Here is a 21,443-nt window from a genome sequence, read left to right on the forward strand (position 1 = left end):
AGAGAGATACAAAACAACAGTAATCAAAAAACCCTTCCCTTCTGAGCCTTATCATCTAGTGGAAGGACATAAAGAAATATAAAGTATATGCATATATCTAGATGTATATGCTATAAATGTGGCTACTTATGTGCTGTGTATGTAGATATGTATGTAGATAGGTACAGCCTATATATGTAAATTTGTATGTGCTATAGCAATGATATTATAGTGATAATAGTATCAATAACCTCAGATATGCAGATGACACCACCCTTATGGCAGAAAGTGAAGAAGAACTAAAGAGCCTCTTGATGAAACTGAAAGAGGAGAGTGAAAAAGCTGGCTTAAAACTCAACATTCAAAAATGAAGATTATGGCATCCGATCCCATTGCTTCATAGCAAATAGATGGGGAAACAATGGAAACAGTGACAGACTTTATTTTCTTGCGCTCCAAAATCACTGCAGATGATGACTGCAGCCATGAAATTTAAAGACGCTTGCTCCTTGGAAGAAAAGCTATAACCAACCTAGACAGCATATTAAAAAGCAGAGACATTACTTTGCCAACAAAGGTCCGTCTAGTCAAAGGTATGGTTTTTCCAGTGGTCATGTATGGATGTTAGAGTTGGACTATAAAGAAAACTGAGCACCCAAGAATTGACGCTTTTGAACTGTGGTGTTGGAGAAGACTCTTGAGAGTCCCTTGGACTGCAAGGAGATTCAACCAGTCCATCCTAAAGGAAATCAGTCCTGAATATTCAGTGGAAGGGCTGATGCTGAAACTGAAGCTCCAATACTTTGACCACCAGATGTGAAGAACTGACTCATTGGAAAAGACCCTGATGCTGGGAAAGATTGAGGGCAGGAGGAGAAGGGGATGACAGAGGATGAAATGGTTTGGATGACATCACCGACTCGATGGACATGAGTTTGAGGAAGTTCTAGGAGTTGGTGATGGACAAGAAGGCCTGGCGTGCTGCAGTCCATGGGGTTGCAGAGTCGGACATGACTGAGCGACTGAACAGCAACAAAAACGGCAATGAATACATCAGGATGGGGTACCAGGGAATGCCATAGGAGAATGGGTCTCCTGACTACCCAAGAGCATGCGGGGTCTAGGGTCATGGGGAAAGGGCTGGTCTCAGGGTGGTGAGCTGTGTGTGTTTGTGGGGTCCGGTCAGGTGTACCCAAATTCCCTGGACTCCCCTGTCACTCTTACAGTGAGGATGTGGGTGTGGTCGCAGCTGGTGAGTGCTCCCTCCCGCCCTGGAGCACAGGGCGTTGACATTCCCACAAACATCCTGCGAGCACTTATTGTGTGCCTGCCCGTGCTGGACGCTGGAGATGTGGTCCCTGGCATCATACAGCTGACAGTCTACCTGGGGGAAAGCCCTTGAGGTGAACAACTGCAGCGGAGTGCAATGACTCATGATCGCGCGGGCGTGCGGTGAGGCGGGGGGATCGGGGCAGCTGTCCCAGAGGGGACGCTGACACCTGAGCCACCTCCTGAGGGTCTTTCCCCGGCCACGACAGAGGACTGAGACGAAGGCCAAGAGCGGCAGGGGGAGAGCTGGAAATTGGGTGTTCTGGAGGTGAGGGATGTGTAAGCCTTGCGGAGGAATTGTGACTGGTCGGCAGAGAAGACTTCATTTAAGCTTTCCTTTTAAATTTTATTTTTTAAAAATTTTTATTTATTTATTAATGGCTGTGCTGGGTCTTCATTGCTGCACTCGGCCTTTCTGTAGTCATGGCGAGAGGCGCTGCTCTTGGTCGCGGTGCACGGACTTACTGCTAAGGCTTCTCTTGCTACCGCACGGGGCCCTAGGTGCGTGGGCTCCAGTGGAGGCACCTGGGTTTAGTTGCCCTTTGGCATATGAGATCTTTCCAGACCAGGGGTCAAACCGGTGTCCCTGCATTGGAAGGCAGATTCTTAACTGCTGAACCACCAAGGAAGCCCCACGGAAGCATTTTAATCCAACAAGGGATGTGACTGGATTTCTGTTTAGAAGGGATGGATGATGAGGGGAAAGGACAAGGTCTGCGGTTGGGAAGACCATTTGGGAGGCAATGGCAAAATTCCAGGTGAGAAAGAAGAGGGACCACACAGTGACAGAGAAGCGAGCCTGAGAGGATGAACTTGCTCCGTATTTAGGACAGAGTTGACGGTTTCCAGGACTGACTGTGTGTGGGGGATGAGAGTGAAGGAGGAGCCCAGGCTGGACCTGAGGACCTGTGCCTGGGACAGGAGAAGGGGTCACCGCACCCCCTCTTTCCCAGCTGGCCTTCCCAGGAGAGGTGACCAAGGAAGCTGAGCCACCTTGATGCCCAATTCCTGGGTTCCGGGGGCAAGAGATATAGAACCTCACCTAGCAGCTGACTGGATGATGTCTCTGACTCTGGGGTGCAAGCTGAAGCCAGGAACTAAAACACCAGCCAGGGTCTTCCCTGGTGGTCCAGTGGTTGAGACTCCATGCTTCCAATGCAGAGGGTGTGAGTTCGATCCCTAGTCAGGAACTAAGATCCCATATGCCGTGCAGGGTATGGCAAAAAAAAAAAAAAAAAAAAAAAAATCCTTTTTAATAAAAAAAAAGAAGTACCAGCCAGCACCACCCTCACTTGCTCAGTGAAGATAAAACACTGACAGTGAAGACGGCTTCCAAGCTTGAGCTCTGACCAGACAGCCCACATATGTGGGGAACTGAGTGGCCCAGGGGCCCAGACAGCCCAGCCTTTCTTCACTGTGAGCGCTTTCCTCTCCAACTCACTTTGTTTCTGATTGATTCTCTGAGACTGAACAGATGGTAGGTGCCTTGCAGTTGCCTTTCTTCCGTCATGGACTCTTTAGCAGATGAGCCAATCTTTGCTCATATGACCACAGCGAATTCCCAGGCCCAAAGCAAAAATTAATGGACCCTGGCAAAGAAAGACAGTGCCTGGCTCTTTCCTTTAATTTCCACATGCCTGCAGCTGTTCCTCTCCCAGAAGGGGAAACTGAGAAAAGACCAGACGATACCTTCTGTAATAAGAGAACCGTGTATCTAAGTCTGCGCACGTGGTAATGAGAGAGAGGGAGGGAAGGAGGGGAGAGAGGGAGAGGGAAAAGAGAGAGGGAGCAAGCAAGAGAGGGCCAATGAGAGGAAAGGAAGAGGCACAGGATCTTAATTCTTTCTGTGCATCTTACTGGCTGTACGTATGTATTATACTTGACCTCTCTGAAGCCTCAGTTTTCTCATCTATAAAATAACAATGCCAGCTTCCCAGGGTTGCTATAAGCATCAGATGAGCCATACCCATTTTGATAAATTCTGACTCCCTTTCCCTTCCTGAGTCACCATATTTCCCCCTAATCAAGAGGCTACAAATACTGACCTCTCAGGGTTGCTACGAGGATCAGGTGTACCTCTGGACCCATGGGCTCTTTGTCAGTTCTAACGTGTGGTATGAATGTCATCTTTCAGTGTGCACTTCTGTTTTCCTGTTGCACCACAAGCCACCATAGGCTTTTTACTCATTTCCCAGATCCCTGTCTCCCCAGCAAATGCCCAGTCATGATACCAGCCAGTACCCTGTTTTAATGACATACTGCAGAGAGCAAATTAGAACTTAAGGTCTAGAAATGTTCTGGATGGAGCTGTTTGCAAATTCTTTGTCATTCATTTTCAGACTCGATTTCAGAAATGAAAGGTTTCCTTGCCTCTTATGTGCATCAACAATGCAAAAGCAAATTCAGACTCCCTGGATGCCTGAGTAGCTCTATAATTAGATAAAAAATGCAATTGATGTTATAATGTTTACATGTGCAGAAATAAATGAACGCTGAAGAGCTGCTGCAGAGATTTCCAGAGGAATGTTTATGTAGCGCCAGTAGCTTGCTTAGAAAGCCTATCTTGCCATTAATATTCCTCCCAGAGATCTTTTAAATGCTTTTTCTGATTTTGACCATGAATAGAGAAAGAAAATGAATGGTTTTTTTTTTTTTTTTGAGTTCTTATTATGTGCTAAGCATTACATTGCTTTACTATTTTACCCTCAGAGCCTCCTTTAAGAGGTGGACATAAAAATCCTGGTTTTGCAGATAAAAATAAGTTACTGGGGAAAAAAAAAATTAAGACGCTCAGAAGAATTCGCTACCTTGCCCCAGGTGTGTTATTGGCTATGTTTCAGAGCTACAGGTTCAAACACAGGGCTTTGCTCTTAGCTACCTTTTACCTCCTGCCCATCAGGACTTCCTGGGGCAACCTGAGCTTCCTTGCTTATAGGAAGAGATGGTCTGGCCAAAAGGAGGAGATGACCAAGTCTCTTCCTACCGGGAAATTCAAGGCTCTAGCTTCCTGAGTATCCCATCCTCCTTCTGGATCTAGAAGGAGGAGAGGACAAGCATCTGAACTTTGCATAAACACTGACCTTGAGCAGCGACTCTGCCCTCCAGGAAGAACCAGGTCCACTGAACACCCCAGATGAATGCTGACCAGTAGGGCTGGTCCTTCCTCCTCTTGTAAAGGATACATCAGGGAGGGCAGGCAGAGGGGCTGAAGTGTGGAATACAGCCTATGGAGGCTGATGAGAAGAGAAAGTCTTCTCTCCCACAAAAAACAAGTCAGTGAGTATTTATTGAGCACTTTCTGTGTACTTAGCCTTATGCCAGGGCTTCCCAGGTGGTGCTAGGGTAAAAAACCCACCTGCCAATGCAGGAGATATAAGAGACATGAGTTCCATCTCTGGGTTGGAAAGATCCCCTGGAGAAGGAAATGGCAACCCACTCTGGTATTCTTGCCTGAGAAATCCCATGGACAGAGGAGCCTTGCGGGCTACAGTCCAAGCGGTTGCAAAGAGTTGGACACAACTGAAGTGGCTTAGCATAAGCACAAGCCTGATGCCAGGTGTCTTGGAAGAATCCAAAGAAAACTGAGCCTTGAAGGATGACCAGGATGTCCCTGCCCTGCACCCCTCACCCCTACCGCCCCCAGAGAGTGAGAAAATACAGAGGTAGGAGGAACAGAACGATTAGGGCATGTGCTTGAGGATTGCCCGGAGGGTGCAGAGAGGTGGAGAAAGAGAAAAGGCAGCGGTGAGAACCTGCTAGGCAGGTACACCTTGCGGAGGTCTGTAGACCACCCAGATGGCAGCCTTGACCATCAAAGAGTCCGAGTCTCCCTCTGAGCAGCTTTCAGACTCACCCTTGCTTGATTTGCCTCTGCCTTCACTTTGGAACAAGATATTCGTATTCTCTGTGGCTGCCTCACATTATTAAGCTGCATCAGCATTAGCCTTGGAATTGGCCCCTTCTCTCCTGGGACCATCTGACAAAGCGATCCGCCTGCCTTCTCCGTCGTTTGCCTCCCCTGGGTGCCCAGGAATAATGGTGTGTTGTCAGGGAGTGTTTTTCCAGCCTGTTTGGAGGGAAGTTTCCCATCTGTGTGGAGCCCTCTGGGAACCCACTGCTGCACAGACCTTCTGTTCTTATCTTAAACTCCTGCAGAGACTTCCTATCAAGGTGATCCATAAAATCAAAATTGCACAGGCACTAAAAAAAAAAACAACCCTCCCAACAACGATATCTGGGCTGTAGAAATCACTTTCCAGCCTTCATGATGGTTGACCACGCAGAGGAAATTGACATTCTACACACTGGTCACTCCCATTCTTCTGCTACTTTGCCCACATTTTCCAATCTTTCCTCCCTAAAATCCTACTCTTCAACCTCCAAGGCCTAACCTAAATGTCACCTCTTCTAGGAAGTCTTCCTTTCCTTGATTTCATTTCTTATTTCTTAAAATCATGTTTGTTGATTACCTTTTCTCTATCACAACACAGTATGTATCAGTTCATCATTTGCACATCCATATTCCCTCTAGATTATGATCTCTTAGAAGATGGGCAAAATGTGTCTCTTGTCTTGGTACCCCTGATGCCTCCCTAATAAAACCACAGAAGCAAAAAAAAATTACTGCAATCATGGGACCTACATTACTCACCAACATGGCTAGACTTAGCAAAGTGACAAAGCAGAGTGGACTTTCAATCCTAATTCGAATACTTACCAACTCAGTAGCTCCTGGGAAGTTGCTGCTCTCTGAGCCTTAACTTTTCATGTGAAAAAAGAGATCAAAAGACCTCTTAGGTTTGTTCCAAGGAATGGAAATGAGATATTATGTATTGATACAAAGTGCTTAGCACAGGCCTAAGGACATAATCAAGAGCTCAATACGGTACTTACACTAGTGTTAGTCATAAGAAATAAGAAACTTTAGACAAGACAGTAAGAAGTGGTAGCTCTAGCAGAAGGTGGGCTCAGGGATTTCCCTGGTGGTCCAGTGGTTAAGACACTGTGCTTCCACCACCAGGGGCACAGGTTTGATCCCAGGCTGGGGAAGTTCTACATGCCGCATCGTGTGGCCAAAACAAACAGAAGGTGGGTTCAGCTTAATTCACTAAATGTACATTTGTTGAGATCCAGTGAAAATATTAAAGCCAAAGGGACAAACTTCATTTTATGGAGGAAAGAACAGATACGAAAACTCCTACCATGTCCCTCAAGACACCATTTAACATGCAGCAGTTCACTGGCTAAAACAGAGGTAGAGAAACTTGAGGTGCCAGCAGAGGACCCAAATGGCTGGGTAGACTAGCGAGAACAAAGGATAAATTCCCAAGGAGAATCCTGGTGATAAGTTGGCTGATAAGGAGAGGAAGCAGATGCTTCCAGAGATGGGGTTTTAGATCACCACCTGACACCCAACAGAGGTGTCCAGTAGGCAGGAGGTGCCATGGGACACAGTGCTGAAGCTCCAGATGTGTAATTGGGAGTGATGTTGAAACCTTAGGCAAATACGAGTCCTATATACCCACCTCCCACACAGCATATAGTGTAGCCTCTGCAAACTGTGAAAATCACTAACCAAACTGAGCCACGTGGAGAGGTGCCATGTTCAGTTCTTGGCATCGGGGCAGTCATGGGGGAAAGTGTTTCCTAACACCCACCTTGAGGGGGAAAGGGCATATGGATCTCTCCCACAGCCAGAATACTCAGATAAAATTCCAGTGGTGTGTTGCCTTGGCAGCAGTTGCCAGGTGAGAAAGAGGAATGATGAAATAAGTGGGAATAAATGGGCAGAAGCAACAGATCAAGCCCAATATTTGATGTTCATTGCAAAGTCTCTCAAGAGAATATTTTATAGGGATGGATGTAATTTTTGAAAAGCCTCTTGTTAATAGCCCCTTTCCTGGGCAAGAGAGCTTTAGAGGAATTATTGGGTGCAAGGAGTGGGGGAGGGCAATCCTGAACATGATTGATGAGGTTGCACAGAGAGGGGGGATCCCTGATTAATGCCACGTGACCCAACATTCTGTGTTTCCTGCAGGGTGATGCCCATGGCCATCCAGTTTTCCATCCTGATCATGCTGCACTCGGCTCTGGTCCTCATCACTACGGCGGAGGATTACAAGTGTTTGCCCCTGGTCCTCCGAAAAACCTGCTGCTGGATTAACGAGACCTATTTGGCCAGGAACGTCATCATCTTTGCATCCATCTTGATTAATTTCCTGGGCGCCATCCTGAATATCGTAAGCATTGCAAGTCCTTTGGTGTCTAGTGTGTAGTCAGGAATGAAGAGTTTCTAGAACCTGCAGCCTCTGGCGTTGCCCTCCTTGGTACTAATTATTAACGCCTTCGTGTACCTCGTCAAGCCCCAAGGTCAGGGTTAGAGAAGGAAGATGTGGCTATACTGTCAGAACCATGCATTTTACTGGTGGAAAATGGTCTTTTTCTCAGTGGTGGAGGTTATTTGCTCTAAAGGCACTGCAAATGCCCTTAAGTTTCTGTACGTTCAGTGGCCAGTCAATTAAAGTCGTAAATAAGAGTTACTCCTCGTTACGTTCCCACCTGCTGTGTGCCATGCTATGAAGGAGGAGCGGTCTGTGCTTCCCATATTTAGTCCTCACATAAACCCCGTGAGGTAAGTCTCTTTATCCCCGCTTTACGGCTGAGGAAACTGAGGCTCAGAGACATGAAATAACTTGCTAATAAGGTCTGTCTGACTCCATGACTCACGCTCATTCTCATTAGCCCAACTATATCTCTGGGAGGGGGAGAGGGGAGAATGGAAATAAGTAGCTGTCATTTATTGAGCACCTACTGTGTGCCACAGGTAGGTATTACTGTTCCCACGTAACAGATGAGGAAGCTGCCTTTCAGGAAGGTTGAGCATCTTGCCTGTGACGTTCTAAGAGTTCATACCGGATGTGACACATGGAACTCGGATGAATCTCCAACTGCCATATTTATCATTGTCTTTAATTTGGTGACCCATGCTTTAGTGAGTTCATATTCTGTCTAGAATGGTAATGTGGTAGCTATAGGCATTTTTTGTGTCTATCCCAATAGTCTTGTATTGTCCATGGTTTAGGAACCTAGATGTTTAGGAGATTTATCTGATTCCGGGCTTTGAACATTGAGGGAGACTAGTTAAGGCATCATCTTGTGGCTGAAACCATCGTTGTGTCCTTTGGGCCTGAGGGAGGGTCTCCAAGTATTCAGGGAGCCCAACTGTTGGACCCCCACAATTGTCAGCCTGTAAGTCAGAGATTTACACTGCCTGAAATCCATTGTTCACACTGGACCAATAATTACCTAGTGTCCACCTTGCTCAAGCTCTGGTTGGCCTTGTTGTAAAGAGACTATGGGACAAAGAAAAGGGGAATCATAGTCTAATAAAACTCATCATCTAATGAACATTTTATAGATGATGGCAATTGAAAACAGAAGTCCTTAGTCATTGATCACAGACTGCAGAGCTGCAGCCAGGATCTCAACTCTAGATGAATCAGATGTTTCTGGGGTGTCCCAATGACTGTAGGTCAGGGTTGCCACTGGGGCCAACCATCCCACAGTGTTGTGGGAGGAAGTTCAGAGGCTTTGGAGTCAGATAGACCTGTGTTCAAATCTCACCTCCACCACTTACCAGCTCGGTGACCCTGGACAAGTTACTTTACTTCTCAGAGTTTCATATTTTCCAGTTGTAAAATGGGGATAAAAGGAGTAGCTACATCACAAGGGGGTTGTGATGCCCTTTTCATGCAAAGTGTCTGCCGCAGCCTAGGCGTTCAGCCAGTGGTAGCTATTCTCTTCTGAGTGCCGCAAGATGTCCTGCAGCAACTTCTAGCCTAGGAAGTGCCCCCCACTCCAGTGCCAAGAGTCTATCTGGAAAGCGTGCCCTGTGGGTCCCTCGAGTCCCCCCAGCTGTTCATGTGGAGACAGGCTGTGAGCGTTCCCCACCTGGTTCTCTCTTCCAAGTCCCACAAGCGCAACCAGCAACCCTCCATGATGGGGCTGGTGGAGCGGCCTTACCCTAGTTTCATGACTGGCTTGTAATTTTTTTTTCTGAGCCAGTCCTTTCTTTAAAACGAAACAGAAGGTCCCAGCTGGGCTTGCATTCTGAAATCCAGCCCCTCGAGGGCCCTTTCTGCCCTAGGCATTTGCCGAAGCCCCACAGCGATAGCACAGGACTCCGTCTCCAGCTCACACTGACTTTGTTGTTCCTGTGTTTTTTTTGTTTTGTTTTGTTTTTTGTTGTTCTTTTTTTTTTTCTTAATCCGCAGCTGTGGTGTGATTTTGACAAGTCGATACCCTTGAAGAACCTGACTTTCAATTCCTCAGCTGTGTTTACAGATATCTGCTCCTACCCAGAGGTATTTATTCACGAGCTCCCCTTGGTGAGACTGGGGCTTAGGCATCTTCACCAGCTCTGAATCAGCAGGACTGGCTGAGGGGCCCTAGACGTGCTGGCTTTCCAGGGGCCTGTTTGCCCTCCTCTGCCTCTCTCTCCTTCTTTTCTTCTTCTTCCCCTTTTCTGCCCTCCCTTCTCTCCTGGTATCCGCTGCTTTCCTTTTGTCTCTTTCCTGCTCTCTTCTGCCTCTCTTTCCCATTTCTTTCTTCTTCTTCCTCCTCCTCTTCTTCACTTTTCCCTCTGTCCACTCTCTTCTTTCCTTTGCCTCCTCTTCCCTCTCATTTCCCCCCAGCTCCTCTTAAAACCCTAGAGTGGAATGTGCTGTTGTCTTCAGTATAGGGCAGAGCACAGAGCTGCAGCTCAGACTTTGCTGCATTGGAAAAGGAAAGGATGGAAGAAGGGGAGATAGAGGAAGAAAGGAAGCTAGTAAATCACAAATGCAGAAAACAGCTAAACATAAATCAAAGTGGGACTTCCCTGAGAGTCCAGTGGTTAAGACTCCATACTTGCACTGCAGGGGACATGGGTTCAATCCCTGGTTGGGGAACTAAGATCCCATATGCTGAGCAGAGCGACCAAAAAAAAAAAAAAAAAAACTAAAAAAAGATAAGTAAATAAACATATTAAAGTGGTATAGAAAGTGCCCAGAGCATCACAGACTCAGGAGGTGTCCCAGCAGGCCACTTACCATCGTAGTGTAAGCCTGACCATCTCCTAGCCCCATAGCCACTAGGCTGGCCCTGGGCCTTGGGGTCAACCTAAGGGTCAAGCAAAGGACAATCTTTGGCTCTGTTAAGCCATGATCCAGACCTTTACATATTGGGATATAAACTCTGGGTCTGGAGGGAAGACGGTTGGGATGTCCCAGTAGACACCAGCCAACCTTGAGGACCTTGGGTAGACTTTTGTTCTCTGAGACCCCTTCCAGTATGTGGTGGGGGGAAGGCACTCTGTTATCTGACCTCAGCCCCAGAATTGGTCCAGGTGCTCTGAAAAGGACAGAAAGCCTCATCTCTGACCTCAGGTAATAGAGCATCTACTGGATATGCACAAAATCATTACATCTTCAAGATACATGGAGGATGCTACCACCATCTCCATGTTGTAGATAATGAAACAGAGGTTCAGAAAGCAGCTTGCTCGCTGCTACTCCTGCTGACCTACCTTTTTTCTCACTTCTTCTCATTCTTACTTCTTTCTCTTTCCCTTCTTCATTCAGTTATCAAGACTTGCTGCTGCAGTTCAAACCACATCTGGCTTATTCATGAGCTCACACTTCTGAATTCAGGCTCCATCCCTAGGGAAGAACAAGGCTCTTCCTAAGGAAGTTCTGGGCAGGATGGGACTAGCTCTGATTTCACAGCTGTGTGGGGCAGATCATGTGCTCTGGGACTTCTTCCCACCAAGTAAGGAGTGATCTCCAATTTTGTAGAGTCTGTGGGATACCACTCCCCTGAGAGCACTTTTATTTGGAGGGCATGAAGAGTGTCCAAGAGGCAGTAAGTCGGCCAAGAATCAGATATTTAGAGTTAGGCAAAAGCTGAATTTCACTCCCAACTGAGCCTCTTTACTTGCTAGCAGTAGAATCTTGAATCAGTTCAAACTCTTTCTGAACCTCAGCTTCCTCATCTGTAAAGTGGGAAAAATAATATCTTCTTTGCACAGTGATTGTGGAGTTACAGAATATCAGGTTCTTATGGTGCTTACCTAAATGAGTTGTCAAACGTTGAGCTTCTAACATGTGATCTGACTTGAAGTTGGTGTTTAAGTATTAATCTGGGCCTCTGATTCAATGCTGTGTATATACCCCTTGCCTCAAACTTGAACTCCCAAACTCAGGACCACAGAACTCATGGATTTCCTAGGCCTAACAAAGTGGTGGGTAAGCTTTTGGATCACATATGTTCATCTCTGTGCCTCTGTTTCCTTCTCTGCAAAATGAAAATGAAAACAATACCTTCCTCATGGGTGATTGTGAGGATTAAGTTAATTAATCCATGGAAAATGTTTAGAGCAACACCTGCCACAAAATAGCTGCTGATTAAATGTCAGTTGTGATTCATTTACTAAATGAAAAGGTTTTGAACCTGCACCATAAAAATATATTTATCTGTAATGTATACCAATGTCCTGGGCTCCCCAGATGGTGCTGGTGGTAAAGAACCCACCTGCCAAAGCAGGAGAAGTAAAAGATGTAGGTTCAGCCCCTGAGTCAGGAAGATCTCTTGAAGGAGGGCTTGACAACCCGCTCCAGTATTCTTGCCTGGAGAATCCTATGGACAGAGGAGACTGGTAGGTTATAATCCATGGGTCACAAAGAGTCAGACATGACTGAAGCGACTTGGCATGCACACATGCGCCATTGTACTAAAGTATCATGTACATTATGAAACATATTCATAAAATAGAAATGTTAAAAAATGAGATAAAATAAATGAATCAGTTTTAATATTAAAATTTTCCTCCCAAGACAAAGGATCATCTTGCCCAGGGGCCAGTGAACTATGACCACAGGCCAAATTCCACTTGCCACCTGTTTTGTAAATAGTTTTAGCGGGGCACAGATACATCCATTTGTTAGCAATGTCTTTATGGCTGCTTTTATAATAATATAATGGTAAAGTTCAGTAGTGGTAACTAAGTCAAAAATATTTGCTATCTGGCCCTTGCCAAGCAAAGTTTGCCAAATTCCGACATCTCCTCAGGTGCAGGAATCCCACTGGCCTAAAATGTGAGCACCTGGACTCTTTCCATCATCAGCTACTGCAGCAACCTTGTTAACCCACCATTTGCCATGTTGGCATATATCTGGCCATTTTTCTCTACCTAAGGATTTGTCTACCAAAGTAGAAGGAATCAGACATTCAAACCTTCTAAAAGGCTTAATTTGCACAACCACCTGCCGTCACTCACAAGTGTGTATCCCCAAGCAAATCACTTCCTCTCTCTGAGCCCTGGTTTCCTCATCTGTGTACTGGACCTCTCCACCTCCCCCGTGGGGAACAGTTCTCAGTCTGGAAGCAGGTAATTAAGCTGGATGATGTGGCATAAACATAAGAGACTGTCATCATATATGGTATAAAGTAAAGTTTATTTCTGAACTGGAGCTTGCCAATTACTAAAGAAAAAAAAAAGAGTGAGGATATAGGAAATGATCATAAAGAAAGTCATGTTCCAGCTATGATTTGAGAAGTAGTCTAGGAGAGCAAAGAGACATAGGTTTGTAAAGTGAATGACAGTCATATGCAGAAACCATTCTCATCATCTCAAACTTCAGAATGTGGTTCTCAGGAGGCTCAATAGGAAGATCTTCATTTTATAATCAAGCCCCTTTATTATATGCTCTAGCAGATTGGAACAGTCTTTGACTAGTCAGCTATAGTTGTGAGAGCAGAGTATGCTATGGTTTTAAAGGGTCCCTGACAACCAATTTTCCCTACAGGCGTCAGTCATCATTGGTGTCTTTGCATCCTGGGACTTTCTCCCACTTCTCTCCCATGGGTAGAATCCCAGGTTCTACCCAGCCTTCAAGCTTTCTTCAAGCATACCCAATCCTTCAGATTCAGTTCAGTCACTCAATCATGTCCGACTCTTTGCAACCCCATGGATTGCAGCACACCAGGCTTCCCTGTCCATCACCAACTCCTGGAGTCGGTGATACCATCCATCCATCTCATCCTCTGCCATCCCCTTCTCCTCCCACCCTCAATCTTTCCCAGCATCAGGGTCTTTTCAAATGAGTCAGTTCTTCGCACCAGGTGGCCAAAGTATTGGAGTTTCAGCTTCAACATCAGCCCTTCCAATGAATATTCAGGACTGAGTTCCTTTAGGATGGACTGGTTGGATCTCCTTGCAGTCCAAGGGACTCTCAAGAGTCTTCTCCAACACCACAGTTCAAAAGCATCAGCTTTCTTCATAGTCCACTTCTCACATCCATACATGACTACTGGAAAAACCATAGCTTTGACTAGACGGACTTTTGTCGGCAAAGTAATGTCTCTGTTTTTAATATGCTGTCTATGTTGGTCATAGCTTTTCTTCCAAGGAGCAAGCATCTTTTAATTTCATGGCTGCAGTCACCATCTGCAGTGATTTTGGAGCCCAAAAAAATAAAGTCTTTCCCTGTTTCCATTGTTTCTTCATCTATTTGCCATGAAGTGATGGGACCAGATGCCATGATCTTAGTTTTCTGAATATTGAGTTTTAAAGCCAATTTTTTCACTCTCCCCTTTCACTTTCTTCAAGAGGCTCTTTAGTTCTTCTTCACTTTCTGCCGTAAAGGTGGTGTCATCTGCATATCTGAGGTTCTTGATATTTCTCCCAGCAATCTTGATTCCAGCTTGTGCTTCATCCAGGCTGGCATTTCTTATGATGTATTCTGCATATAAGTTAAATAAGCAGGGTGACAATATACAGCCTTGACGTACTCCTTTCCCTATTTGAAACCAGTCTGTTGTTCCATGTATGTTTTTAACTGTTGCTTCTTGACCTGCATACAGGTTTCTCAGAAGGCAGGAAAGGTGGCCTGGTATTCCATCTCTTTAAGAATTTTCCACAGTTTGTTGTGATCCACACGGTTCAAGGCTTTAGCATAGTCAGTGAAGCAGAAGTAGATGCGTTTCTGGAATTCTGTTCCTTTTTTGATGAGCCAACAAATATTGACAATTTGATCTCTGGTTCCTCTGCCTTTTCTAAATCCAGCTTGAACATCTGGAAGTTCACAGTTCACATACTGTTGAAGCCTGGCTTGGAGAATTTTGAGCATTAATTTACTAGTGTATGCTTCCTGCCAATCTCACATGTCCTTAAGGCATCATTTTCATACTCCCACTCCATCATTTCTATAATTCATCTAGCTAGAACATTTTTCCCAACTCTTCAAACTTCTAAATTGCTTTAAGGAGAAAAGCCAGTATTGTATAGCTATTTAACATTACCGTGAGGGCACGGCACAGGACAGAATCCGCAGTCAACTTAATAATTTTTCTTTAAAAAGATAAATTTCAAGTGGAACAGTAAAGATAAAATTGCCTTCCCACCTGAAATAGCTAAAAACTAACAAAATATATGAAACAATAGTTTTCAAGACACTAGGCATCAGGTACTGAAGGACGCAATCCCTGAAAGACAAGAAGCAAATTAAGTGAGCCCTATGGTTTCCTGGGCTGTACCTTGCATTAAGAGTGTTTCAGACTGGCTCAGGTGGGAAGAACGCACATGGAACTCAGTGCAACTCCCTAATTTGAGGAGATAGAACTGAGAATCTGGGGGAACCAAGGTGGCTAGAGTTTGTAGGACATACTGCCAGAGAGAAGAGAGTTTCTGATAGAGAAGACTCAGAGAGATCTGCAGAGGGTCTGATCAGTGCATGCATATGAGGAAACAGCGATGCTCCAGAAAACAAAAACAAAAACACACATCTGAAAGGATTAGTGCCTGGCTCTCACATTAGGCTGGGAATTGTGTCTTTTCCCACCAGCCAGTCTGAAAAATACCATAATTCATGGGACATTAAATAGAGCAATCAGATGAGACTTGCTTCAGTAGTGTTCAATAATTACCCCTAGATTATATGCTTCTGCTCTAGTTCTTCCCTCAAAATAATCTTAAAAGGAAGATGGGGCTTCCTGGTGGTCATGGTTGAGACCCTGCCCTTCCGTGCAGGGGATTGGGTTTCCATCCCTGGTCAGGGAACTAAGATTCCACATGTCATGCAGTGTGGCAAAAAAAAAAAAAAAAGAAAGAAAGAAAAGTAACACCAAAGGTCTAAGAAGACATTTCTCCTTTTTATAAAGATCAAAATGTTTATTATTTTGTGTTACAAAAATGAAAAGAAATCCAATCAGATAATGAAGTAAACATATAGGGCAATAAATCTTTAAGAAAGGATAAATTATTCTAAAAGAAATGAATCCTAGAATGTTTTCCCTTCAAGTCAGCCACTCTGTTGCTTAATAAACTTCTTGTAAAATGAGAAATATTTTATATTAGAAAATACGAAGTTATATTTCTATATTGGAAAAGAATGTTCATGTCAGCCTTCTTTGTAATAGATAAAAACTAAAAATAACCCAATTGTCCCTAAATAGTTGAGAGGATGAAGAAACTAAGAAACTGTAGAATAGCCATCCAGGGGACATATCAGTAGAGAGAGATGATCCCTGGATATATGTGCAATAACATGGATGAATCCCAAGATCAGTATGCTGACAGAAATAAGCAAAACAAAGCAAAAGTATGCATTTGTATGGTCCTGCGGATCTAAAACTCTAGAAAATGCATTGATAAATTGATACATAATAGCAGAAAGAAAGAGGTGGTTGCCTGGGGAGGAGAGGGAGGCACATGGGAGGGGAAAGTCGTAAAGGGATACACTGAAACCCATGCTCGTGCTCATTTTCATAATTGTGATGATTTTGTGGACGTACACAAATACTAAAGCTTAGCAAATTGGGTGCAACAGATATATGCAGTTCACTGTAGGTGAATCATAACTGAAGAAAACTATTTTAAAATTTAAGTGCAAAAGAGGAAACAGAGAGAAAGGGGAAGAGAATTCGAGTCTTGAAAACCTGTAGTCAGAACATTTTGGCTGAACTTGCAGCTGTGGTCTTGAGCAACTTAAGCTCTTTGAGCCTCATTTCCACACTGGGATAACAGCTGTGCCTACCTCGCAGTGTTATCATGAGACTTAGATTGGGAGAATGCATGCATACACTTACTACAGTTTCTGGTGCATAATAAATGCTCATTAAACATAAGTTGATCATGATGATGAAGATGAGGGATAAAAGGGGGTGGGAGTTAAAAGAGGAAGACAAAAGGGAGAAAAACCAAGAAGGAGCAAAAAGAGAGGAACAGAAACAAAGGAGTGATAATCAAGCAAATAGTTCATGGTAGTTGCTCAGTCATGTCCAGTTCATGATCCCGTGGACTGTAGCCTGCCAGGCTCCTCTGTATTCTTCAAGCAAATAAGCAGATATTTTAAATTCCAAAAGTGACTGTAAAAATTGGTATTTCCCTAAACTCTTGCCTTCATTTCTCTGGTTAACTTCTCAGGTAGGAATCAGAGCCTTGAGTAATTTTGGAGTAAAATGTATTCACTGCAGTCTAAAATCTCCAACTGGCATTCAGGATAAAATTAGATTCTCCAGACTTTCACAGCGGCAGGTCCACCAAAAACTTCAAACAAAAAATAAGGATCAAATAGCACCATTGTAATTTCAGAACTTTTTCTAGTTGAACAGAGGGATATTATATAAGCTCCTTTTTCTTCTACTCTGAGCCAATTTTATGTTATGGCTAAATACATAGAGGAGATCATTTTGTTTTTTCCCAAATGATAATTAATTTTTGGAATTGCCTTGCCCCACAAAGAGCCAAAAGCTGTAATAACACAATGTGATCCAAAAACCAAATCCCATCTTGCTGGAGCTTGGATTCCAAACCTTTGAAGACTATTAATTGTGCATGGAAAGCAGAGTAGAATTGAATGATAGAAGCTGTGAGGTGACAGAATGAGTAAGCACTCTTCTTCTCATTGACTAGCCATTTAGCCTTGGGGAAATCACTTAACCTCTCTGAGCCTCAGTTTCCTCATCTGTTTAATGGGATTATTAACAACACCTATCTTATAAGATTGTTTGGGTGACAAATAGAGATAACATACATAAACACTTATTAAATATTAGTTTCTTTTCTCCTTCTCTTTCCTTAAAGCTTTGGTAATTGAGTAAATAGTATCTGCCAAAATAGAGCTTTGTATTTAAGGAAGGAAATAGGAATATAACAATTTTTTTTTTTTTTTTAAGCCAGGGCTTTCCTGGTGGCTCATTGGTAAACAGTCTGTCTGAAAATGCAGGAGACATGGGTTCGATCCCTGGTCTGGGAAGACCCCACATACTGCAGAGCAGCTAAGCCTGTGTGCCATAACTAAGGAGCTGTGCTCTAGAGCTCCAGAGTCACAACTGCTGAAGCCCACACACCCTAAGGCCCATGCTCCCCAACAAGGGAAGCCATCACAATGAGAAGCCCATGCTCTGCAAATAGAGAGTAGCCCCCATTAACCTCAACTAGAAAAAAAAAAAGCCTGCACAGCTCTGAAAACCAGCACAGCCATAAATAAATAAAATTACTAAAAAAAAGAAGAAAAAAAAGGTGCAAGCCTTCATTCTCTAAACATGAGATTATCTACATAATCCCATGTATGCTGCTACAACATGTGACTAAAACTTTGAGCAGGCCATACTTTCATAGCAATATCAGTCTCCTATCAATTATTTATAAAATGGCGGCCACCTTGACTCGGATCGTTTTCAGGAAGCCAGATCCTCCTAGACCTTCACTTGTTGCCCAAAGCAAGAGAGTGAGCCTGGAGAGCATACACTTACTCCACCAGCACCCCCACGTTCCTCTTTGCTAACTGTTCTTTGCTGACAGCATATACTTCCTAGGCATGTCCAGCAATGTCAAATCGTTATCCTCTGGGAACAAATTTAACTTTTGAAAGTCACCAAGATGCATAATCTGGCTGGACATCGTTGTTTGAAAAGTGCAAGTGACAGGGCTTCCCTGGTAGCTCAGCTAGTAAAGAATCCCCCTGCAATGTGGGTGAACCTGGTTGATTGCTGGGTTGGAAAGATCCCCTGGAGAAGGGATAGGCTACCCACTCCAGTATTCTTGGGCTTCCCTGGTGCCTGAGAAGGTAAAGAATCCACCTGCAATGTGGGAGACATAATCTGGCTGGATATCATTGTTTAGGAATCAAATATAGAAAAACTGCATTTGCAGACAAGGGGTGGGGGTTGGGGGGCATTTTTCAAAACTGGACTCTGAAGATTATTTACAGGGATCTGAGCTCAGTCATCAAAGAAGCAGGATCAAGATAAACACATAGTCCCTCAAGGTGACTACATTGAATTGACCAATAAGCATCATCAAGAGAAACATCATTCTTATATTAAAAAAAAATGTAGAAAAAAATCAAATTCTTTCCCTAAGAACTAGCTATTTGCCTGCTCATTGGTTAGGTTTTACTTCATACTTATACCGTGAGTCATCATTTGTGAACATCATTAACACAGATATGTCTTCCTCTGAATTATTATGAGATTAAAATATTGACTGGGGCTGCAGTCCCTTCTAGGAAATAACCAGAAAAGTCCATCCTTAACCCCAGTCAGACACAAACAGCACATCTGCTTGTGGAATTTAAATGCAGTTTCAACAGATCTAAGTTAACAACTTACGATGAACTAAAAAACACTCATCATTCTTCCTCTAGTATTGGGAGGAAGGGGGACATCAAACGGAAACCATGGAGCTCAAACAAGCCAAACACAGTCAGACTGTCCCAGAGCATCATACACATACGAAATGTCCCTTTCCCTTACCTGATGCGGTCCAGGAAACAGCTGGGAAAGTCAGATCGGTTATCCCCACTCAGCACCCGTGCTGACCCCGTGTTCATGACAGCCTCATTCCTGGACCATGAGAAGAGTCAGAGCTCAGGAAGAGACAGGGAAGCCCCTGTCGCTGGCCTGCGTACCCTTCACTGTGCTGCTTATACCAAGACTCGTAATTGCTAAAGGTTCGATTTTGTGTGATTTGGGAAGTTTGGATCCTTTCTCTGAAAACTCTCTGCTCTCTTCCCTTCTTGTTCTGCGACTTCATAATGCCATGGGATTTTGAGAGCAATCAAATGGGTACAGACACTCCAGTATATACTACCCCTGTCAGCAGATGCACAAGTCCCTGTAAATTATCGTTGTGTAAAATTCTTCTTCCTCCTTCTTCTCTAAGAGGAAAATGATGCATTGTGACAATGTCCTAACATGAGGATGGTGCCTTCCAGCCTGGCACAATTCTTGGTGTCCAGCAGGTCCCCAGACAACAATTGTAGGGAAAAAATTCATTGTTTAGTTTATAAAATGCTTGTTTCAAGCAAGCAGAATATCGCTCCCCTTAACACTTTGTCAAGACATGGGAATCCTTCAGTCATCGTTCAGAGATTCCAGAATTTCTTACCTGTCTCCTCTGCCCATACAGAAATTGTCTCTTCCTGTCATAGGAGAGAGAAGACAACCAGTTGTTGGAAAGAGCCACGCATAACAAGGCTAGAATGGATTTTATAAATTAAGCCCAGTATGCCCACTAGAGTTAAAATTTACATGCACAGGTTGTATACAGGTGTCCTCGGTATCATTTTCTAATTATGAGAACTTGAAAATTTTACTTAAGCTCTATGAGCCTCAGTTTCTTGACCTGTAAAATGGCAATTAGGAATCCCATCTTGACCAGCTGCTTTGAAAAATCACAAGGGAAGACCATGTGTATAAAAATCAAGGTACCATCACCAAGTGGGTCTTTGATAATGCAATTTTTATTCTTTTTTCCTACTGGATACTCAGAATCCTAACCTTTTGACCAGAATGATATAGTGGGTCCTTCTGTAAGGGAAATGGGCTGAGGATCTTCCTATAGAAGGCTGAAATCTACCTGGGCAGACTGACACCTGGGGTCACTCTAGTATTGCAGCCCTTGAATGGTTCCCAACTGGCCTATTGCGCAGCTACTTCTAATACAAGATGGCAGGTATCATGCTGGGCTGTGAAGGTTGCCGTGGAGGAATGAGGCCGTATCCAGAAGCACCTGGAGGATATGCATGAAAGTTTCTCAGAGGAGAGGACACCTGAGCTAATGCTGTGAGAAGAGCAAGGCTTGGTCACATGCATGAGAGCTGAGAGAAACAGGACACTGGAAAAGCAAAGCACTAAAGGAACAAGAGAGCAGGGAAACAGCTGTGGGAGATAGCCAGTTTATAGTGCTGCTGCTGCTGCTAAGTTGCTTCAGTCGTGTCTGACTCTGTGCGACCCCAGGGACTGCAGCCTGCCAGGCTCCTCCATCCATGGGATTCTCCAGGCAAGAACACTGCAGTGGGTTGCCATTGCCTTCTCCGCAGTTTATAGTGAGGCTGGAACATATGTCAGGATTTGGACAGTGAAAAGGAATCTGATATATGACAGTCTTGAGAATTTTGCCATGCAGGAAGGAGAATATAATTTGAGAGACTAGAGAGCCATGGAAAGACTTCAAGTTAAGGAGTGACATGGTCAGATCTGAGTTTCAGAAATACTGGCTGGAAAATAACAGTGTGTATTCAGAGACTTCCCTTGTGGTCTAGGGATTAAGACTCCGAGATTCCACTGTGGGGGCCACAGGTTCAATCCCTGTTGGTGAACTAAGATCCCATGTGCCGTGTGGTGTGGCCAAAAAAACCAAAAAAAAAACAGTAGTGTATATTCAGTAGGATTGGGAACTAGAAGCAAACAGCTGCTAGAAAACTGTTCCAAAACTGTAAGTGAGAACTAAAACAGAAACAGGATAGAAGGAGAAAGGTGGATAGATATGAGATTTATTGAGGAAATAGAATCTACAAGCTTAGGATGAGCAGACTGTGGAATATGGGGGAAAAGAAAAGCAGCAAAGATGAGACTAAGATTTTTGGCTTGAGAAATGGTGCCAATGGTTCCCCCAAGAATTGGAAAGAGAGTTTTGAGGAGGTGGTAATAGCTTATGGTGAATGATGTTGGATTCGTGATCTCCAAAGAAGATTTAGCTTCAGGACCAGGGACCAGGCTTGATCACTCAAGAGCTTTTGTGTAGCAGAGTTTTATTAAAGTGAAAAGGGGACAGAGAAAGCTTCTGACATAGACATCAGAAGGGGCACGGAGAG

The 21,443-nt window shown here is 44.2% G+C and overlaps 1 protein-coding gene and 2 long non-coding RNA genes across 3 annotated transcripts in view; 1 reads left to right on the forward strand and 2 right to left on the reverse strand.

The window, feature by feature from the left end:
- The window catches only part of ADCY8 (adenylate cyclase 8), a 229,587-nt gene that overhangs the window by 170,002 nt on the left and 38,142 nt on the right, over positions 1-21,443 (forward strand). The window contains exons 10-11 of the mRNA XM_055545749.1: positions 7,346-7,547; positions 9,582-9,671. Of these exons, the coding sequence (XP_055401724.1) occupies positions 7,346-7,547; positions 9,582-9,671 (292 nt within the window). The remainder of the gene's footprint in view (positions 1-7,345; positions 7,548-9,581; positions 9,672-21,443) is intronic.
- LOC129626580 (uncharacterized) lies at positions 1,657-11,086 on the reverse strand. The gene is made up of 3 exons (XR_008702048.1): positions 10,874-11,086; positions 2,351-2,498; positions 1,657-1,894 (listed from the first exon to the last, which is right to left on the reverse strand). It is a non-coding gene; the product is annotated as an uncharacterized LOC129626580 (long non-coding RNA).
- Positions 15,570-19,817, reverse strand: LOC129626581 (uncharacterized). Its single transcript, XR_008702049.1, has 3 exons — positions 19,736-19,817; positions 19,102-19,191; positions 15,570-16,891 (listed from the first exon to the last, which is right to left on the reverse strand). It is a non-coding gene; the product is annotated as an uncharacterized LOC129626581 (long non-coding RNA).

Source organism: Bubalus kerabau, chromosome 14, assembly GCF_029407905.1.
Source record: "Bubalus kerabau isolate K-KA32 ecotype Philippines breed swamp buffalo chromosome 14, PCC_UOA_SB_1v2, whole genome shotgun sequence".
Taxonomy (NCBI): domain Eukaryota; kingdom Metazoa; phylum Chordata; class Mammalia; order Artiodactyla; family Bovidae; genus Bubalus; species Bubalus kerabau.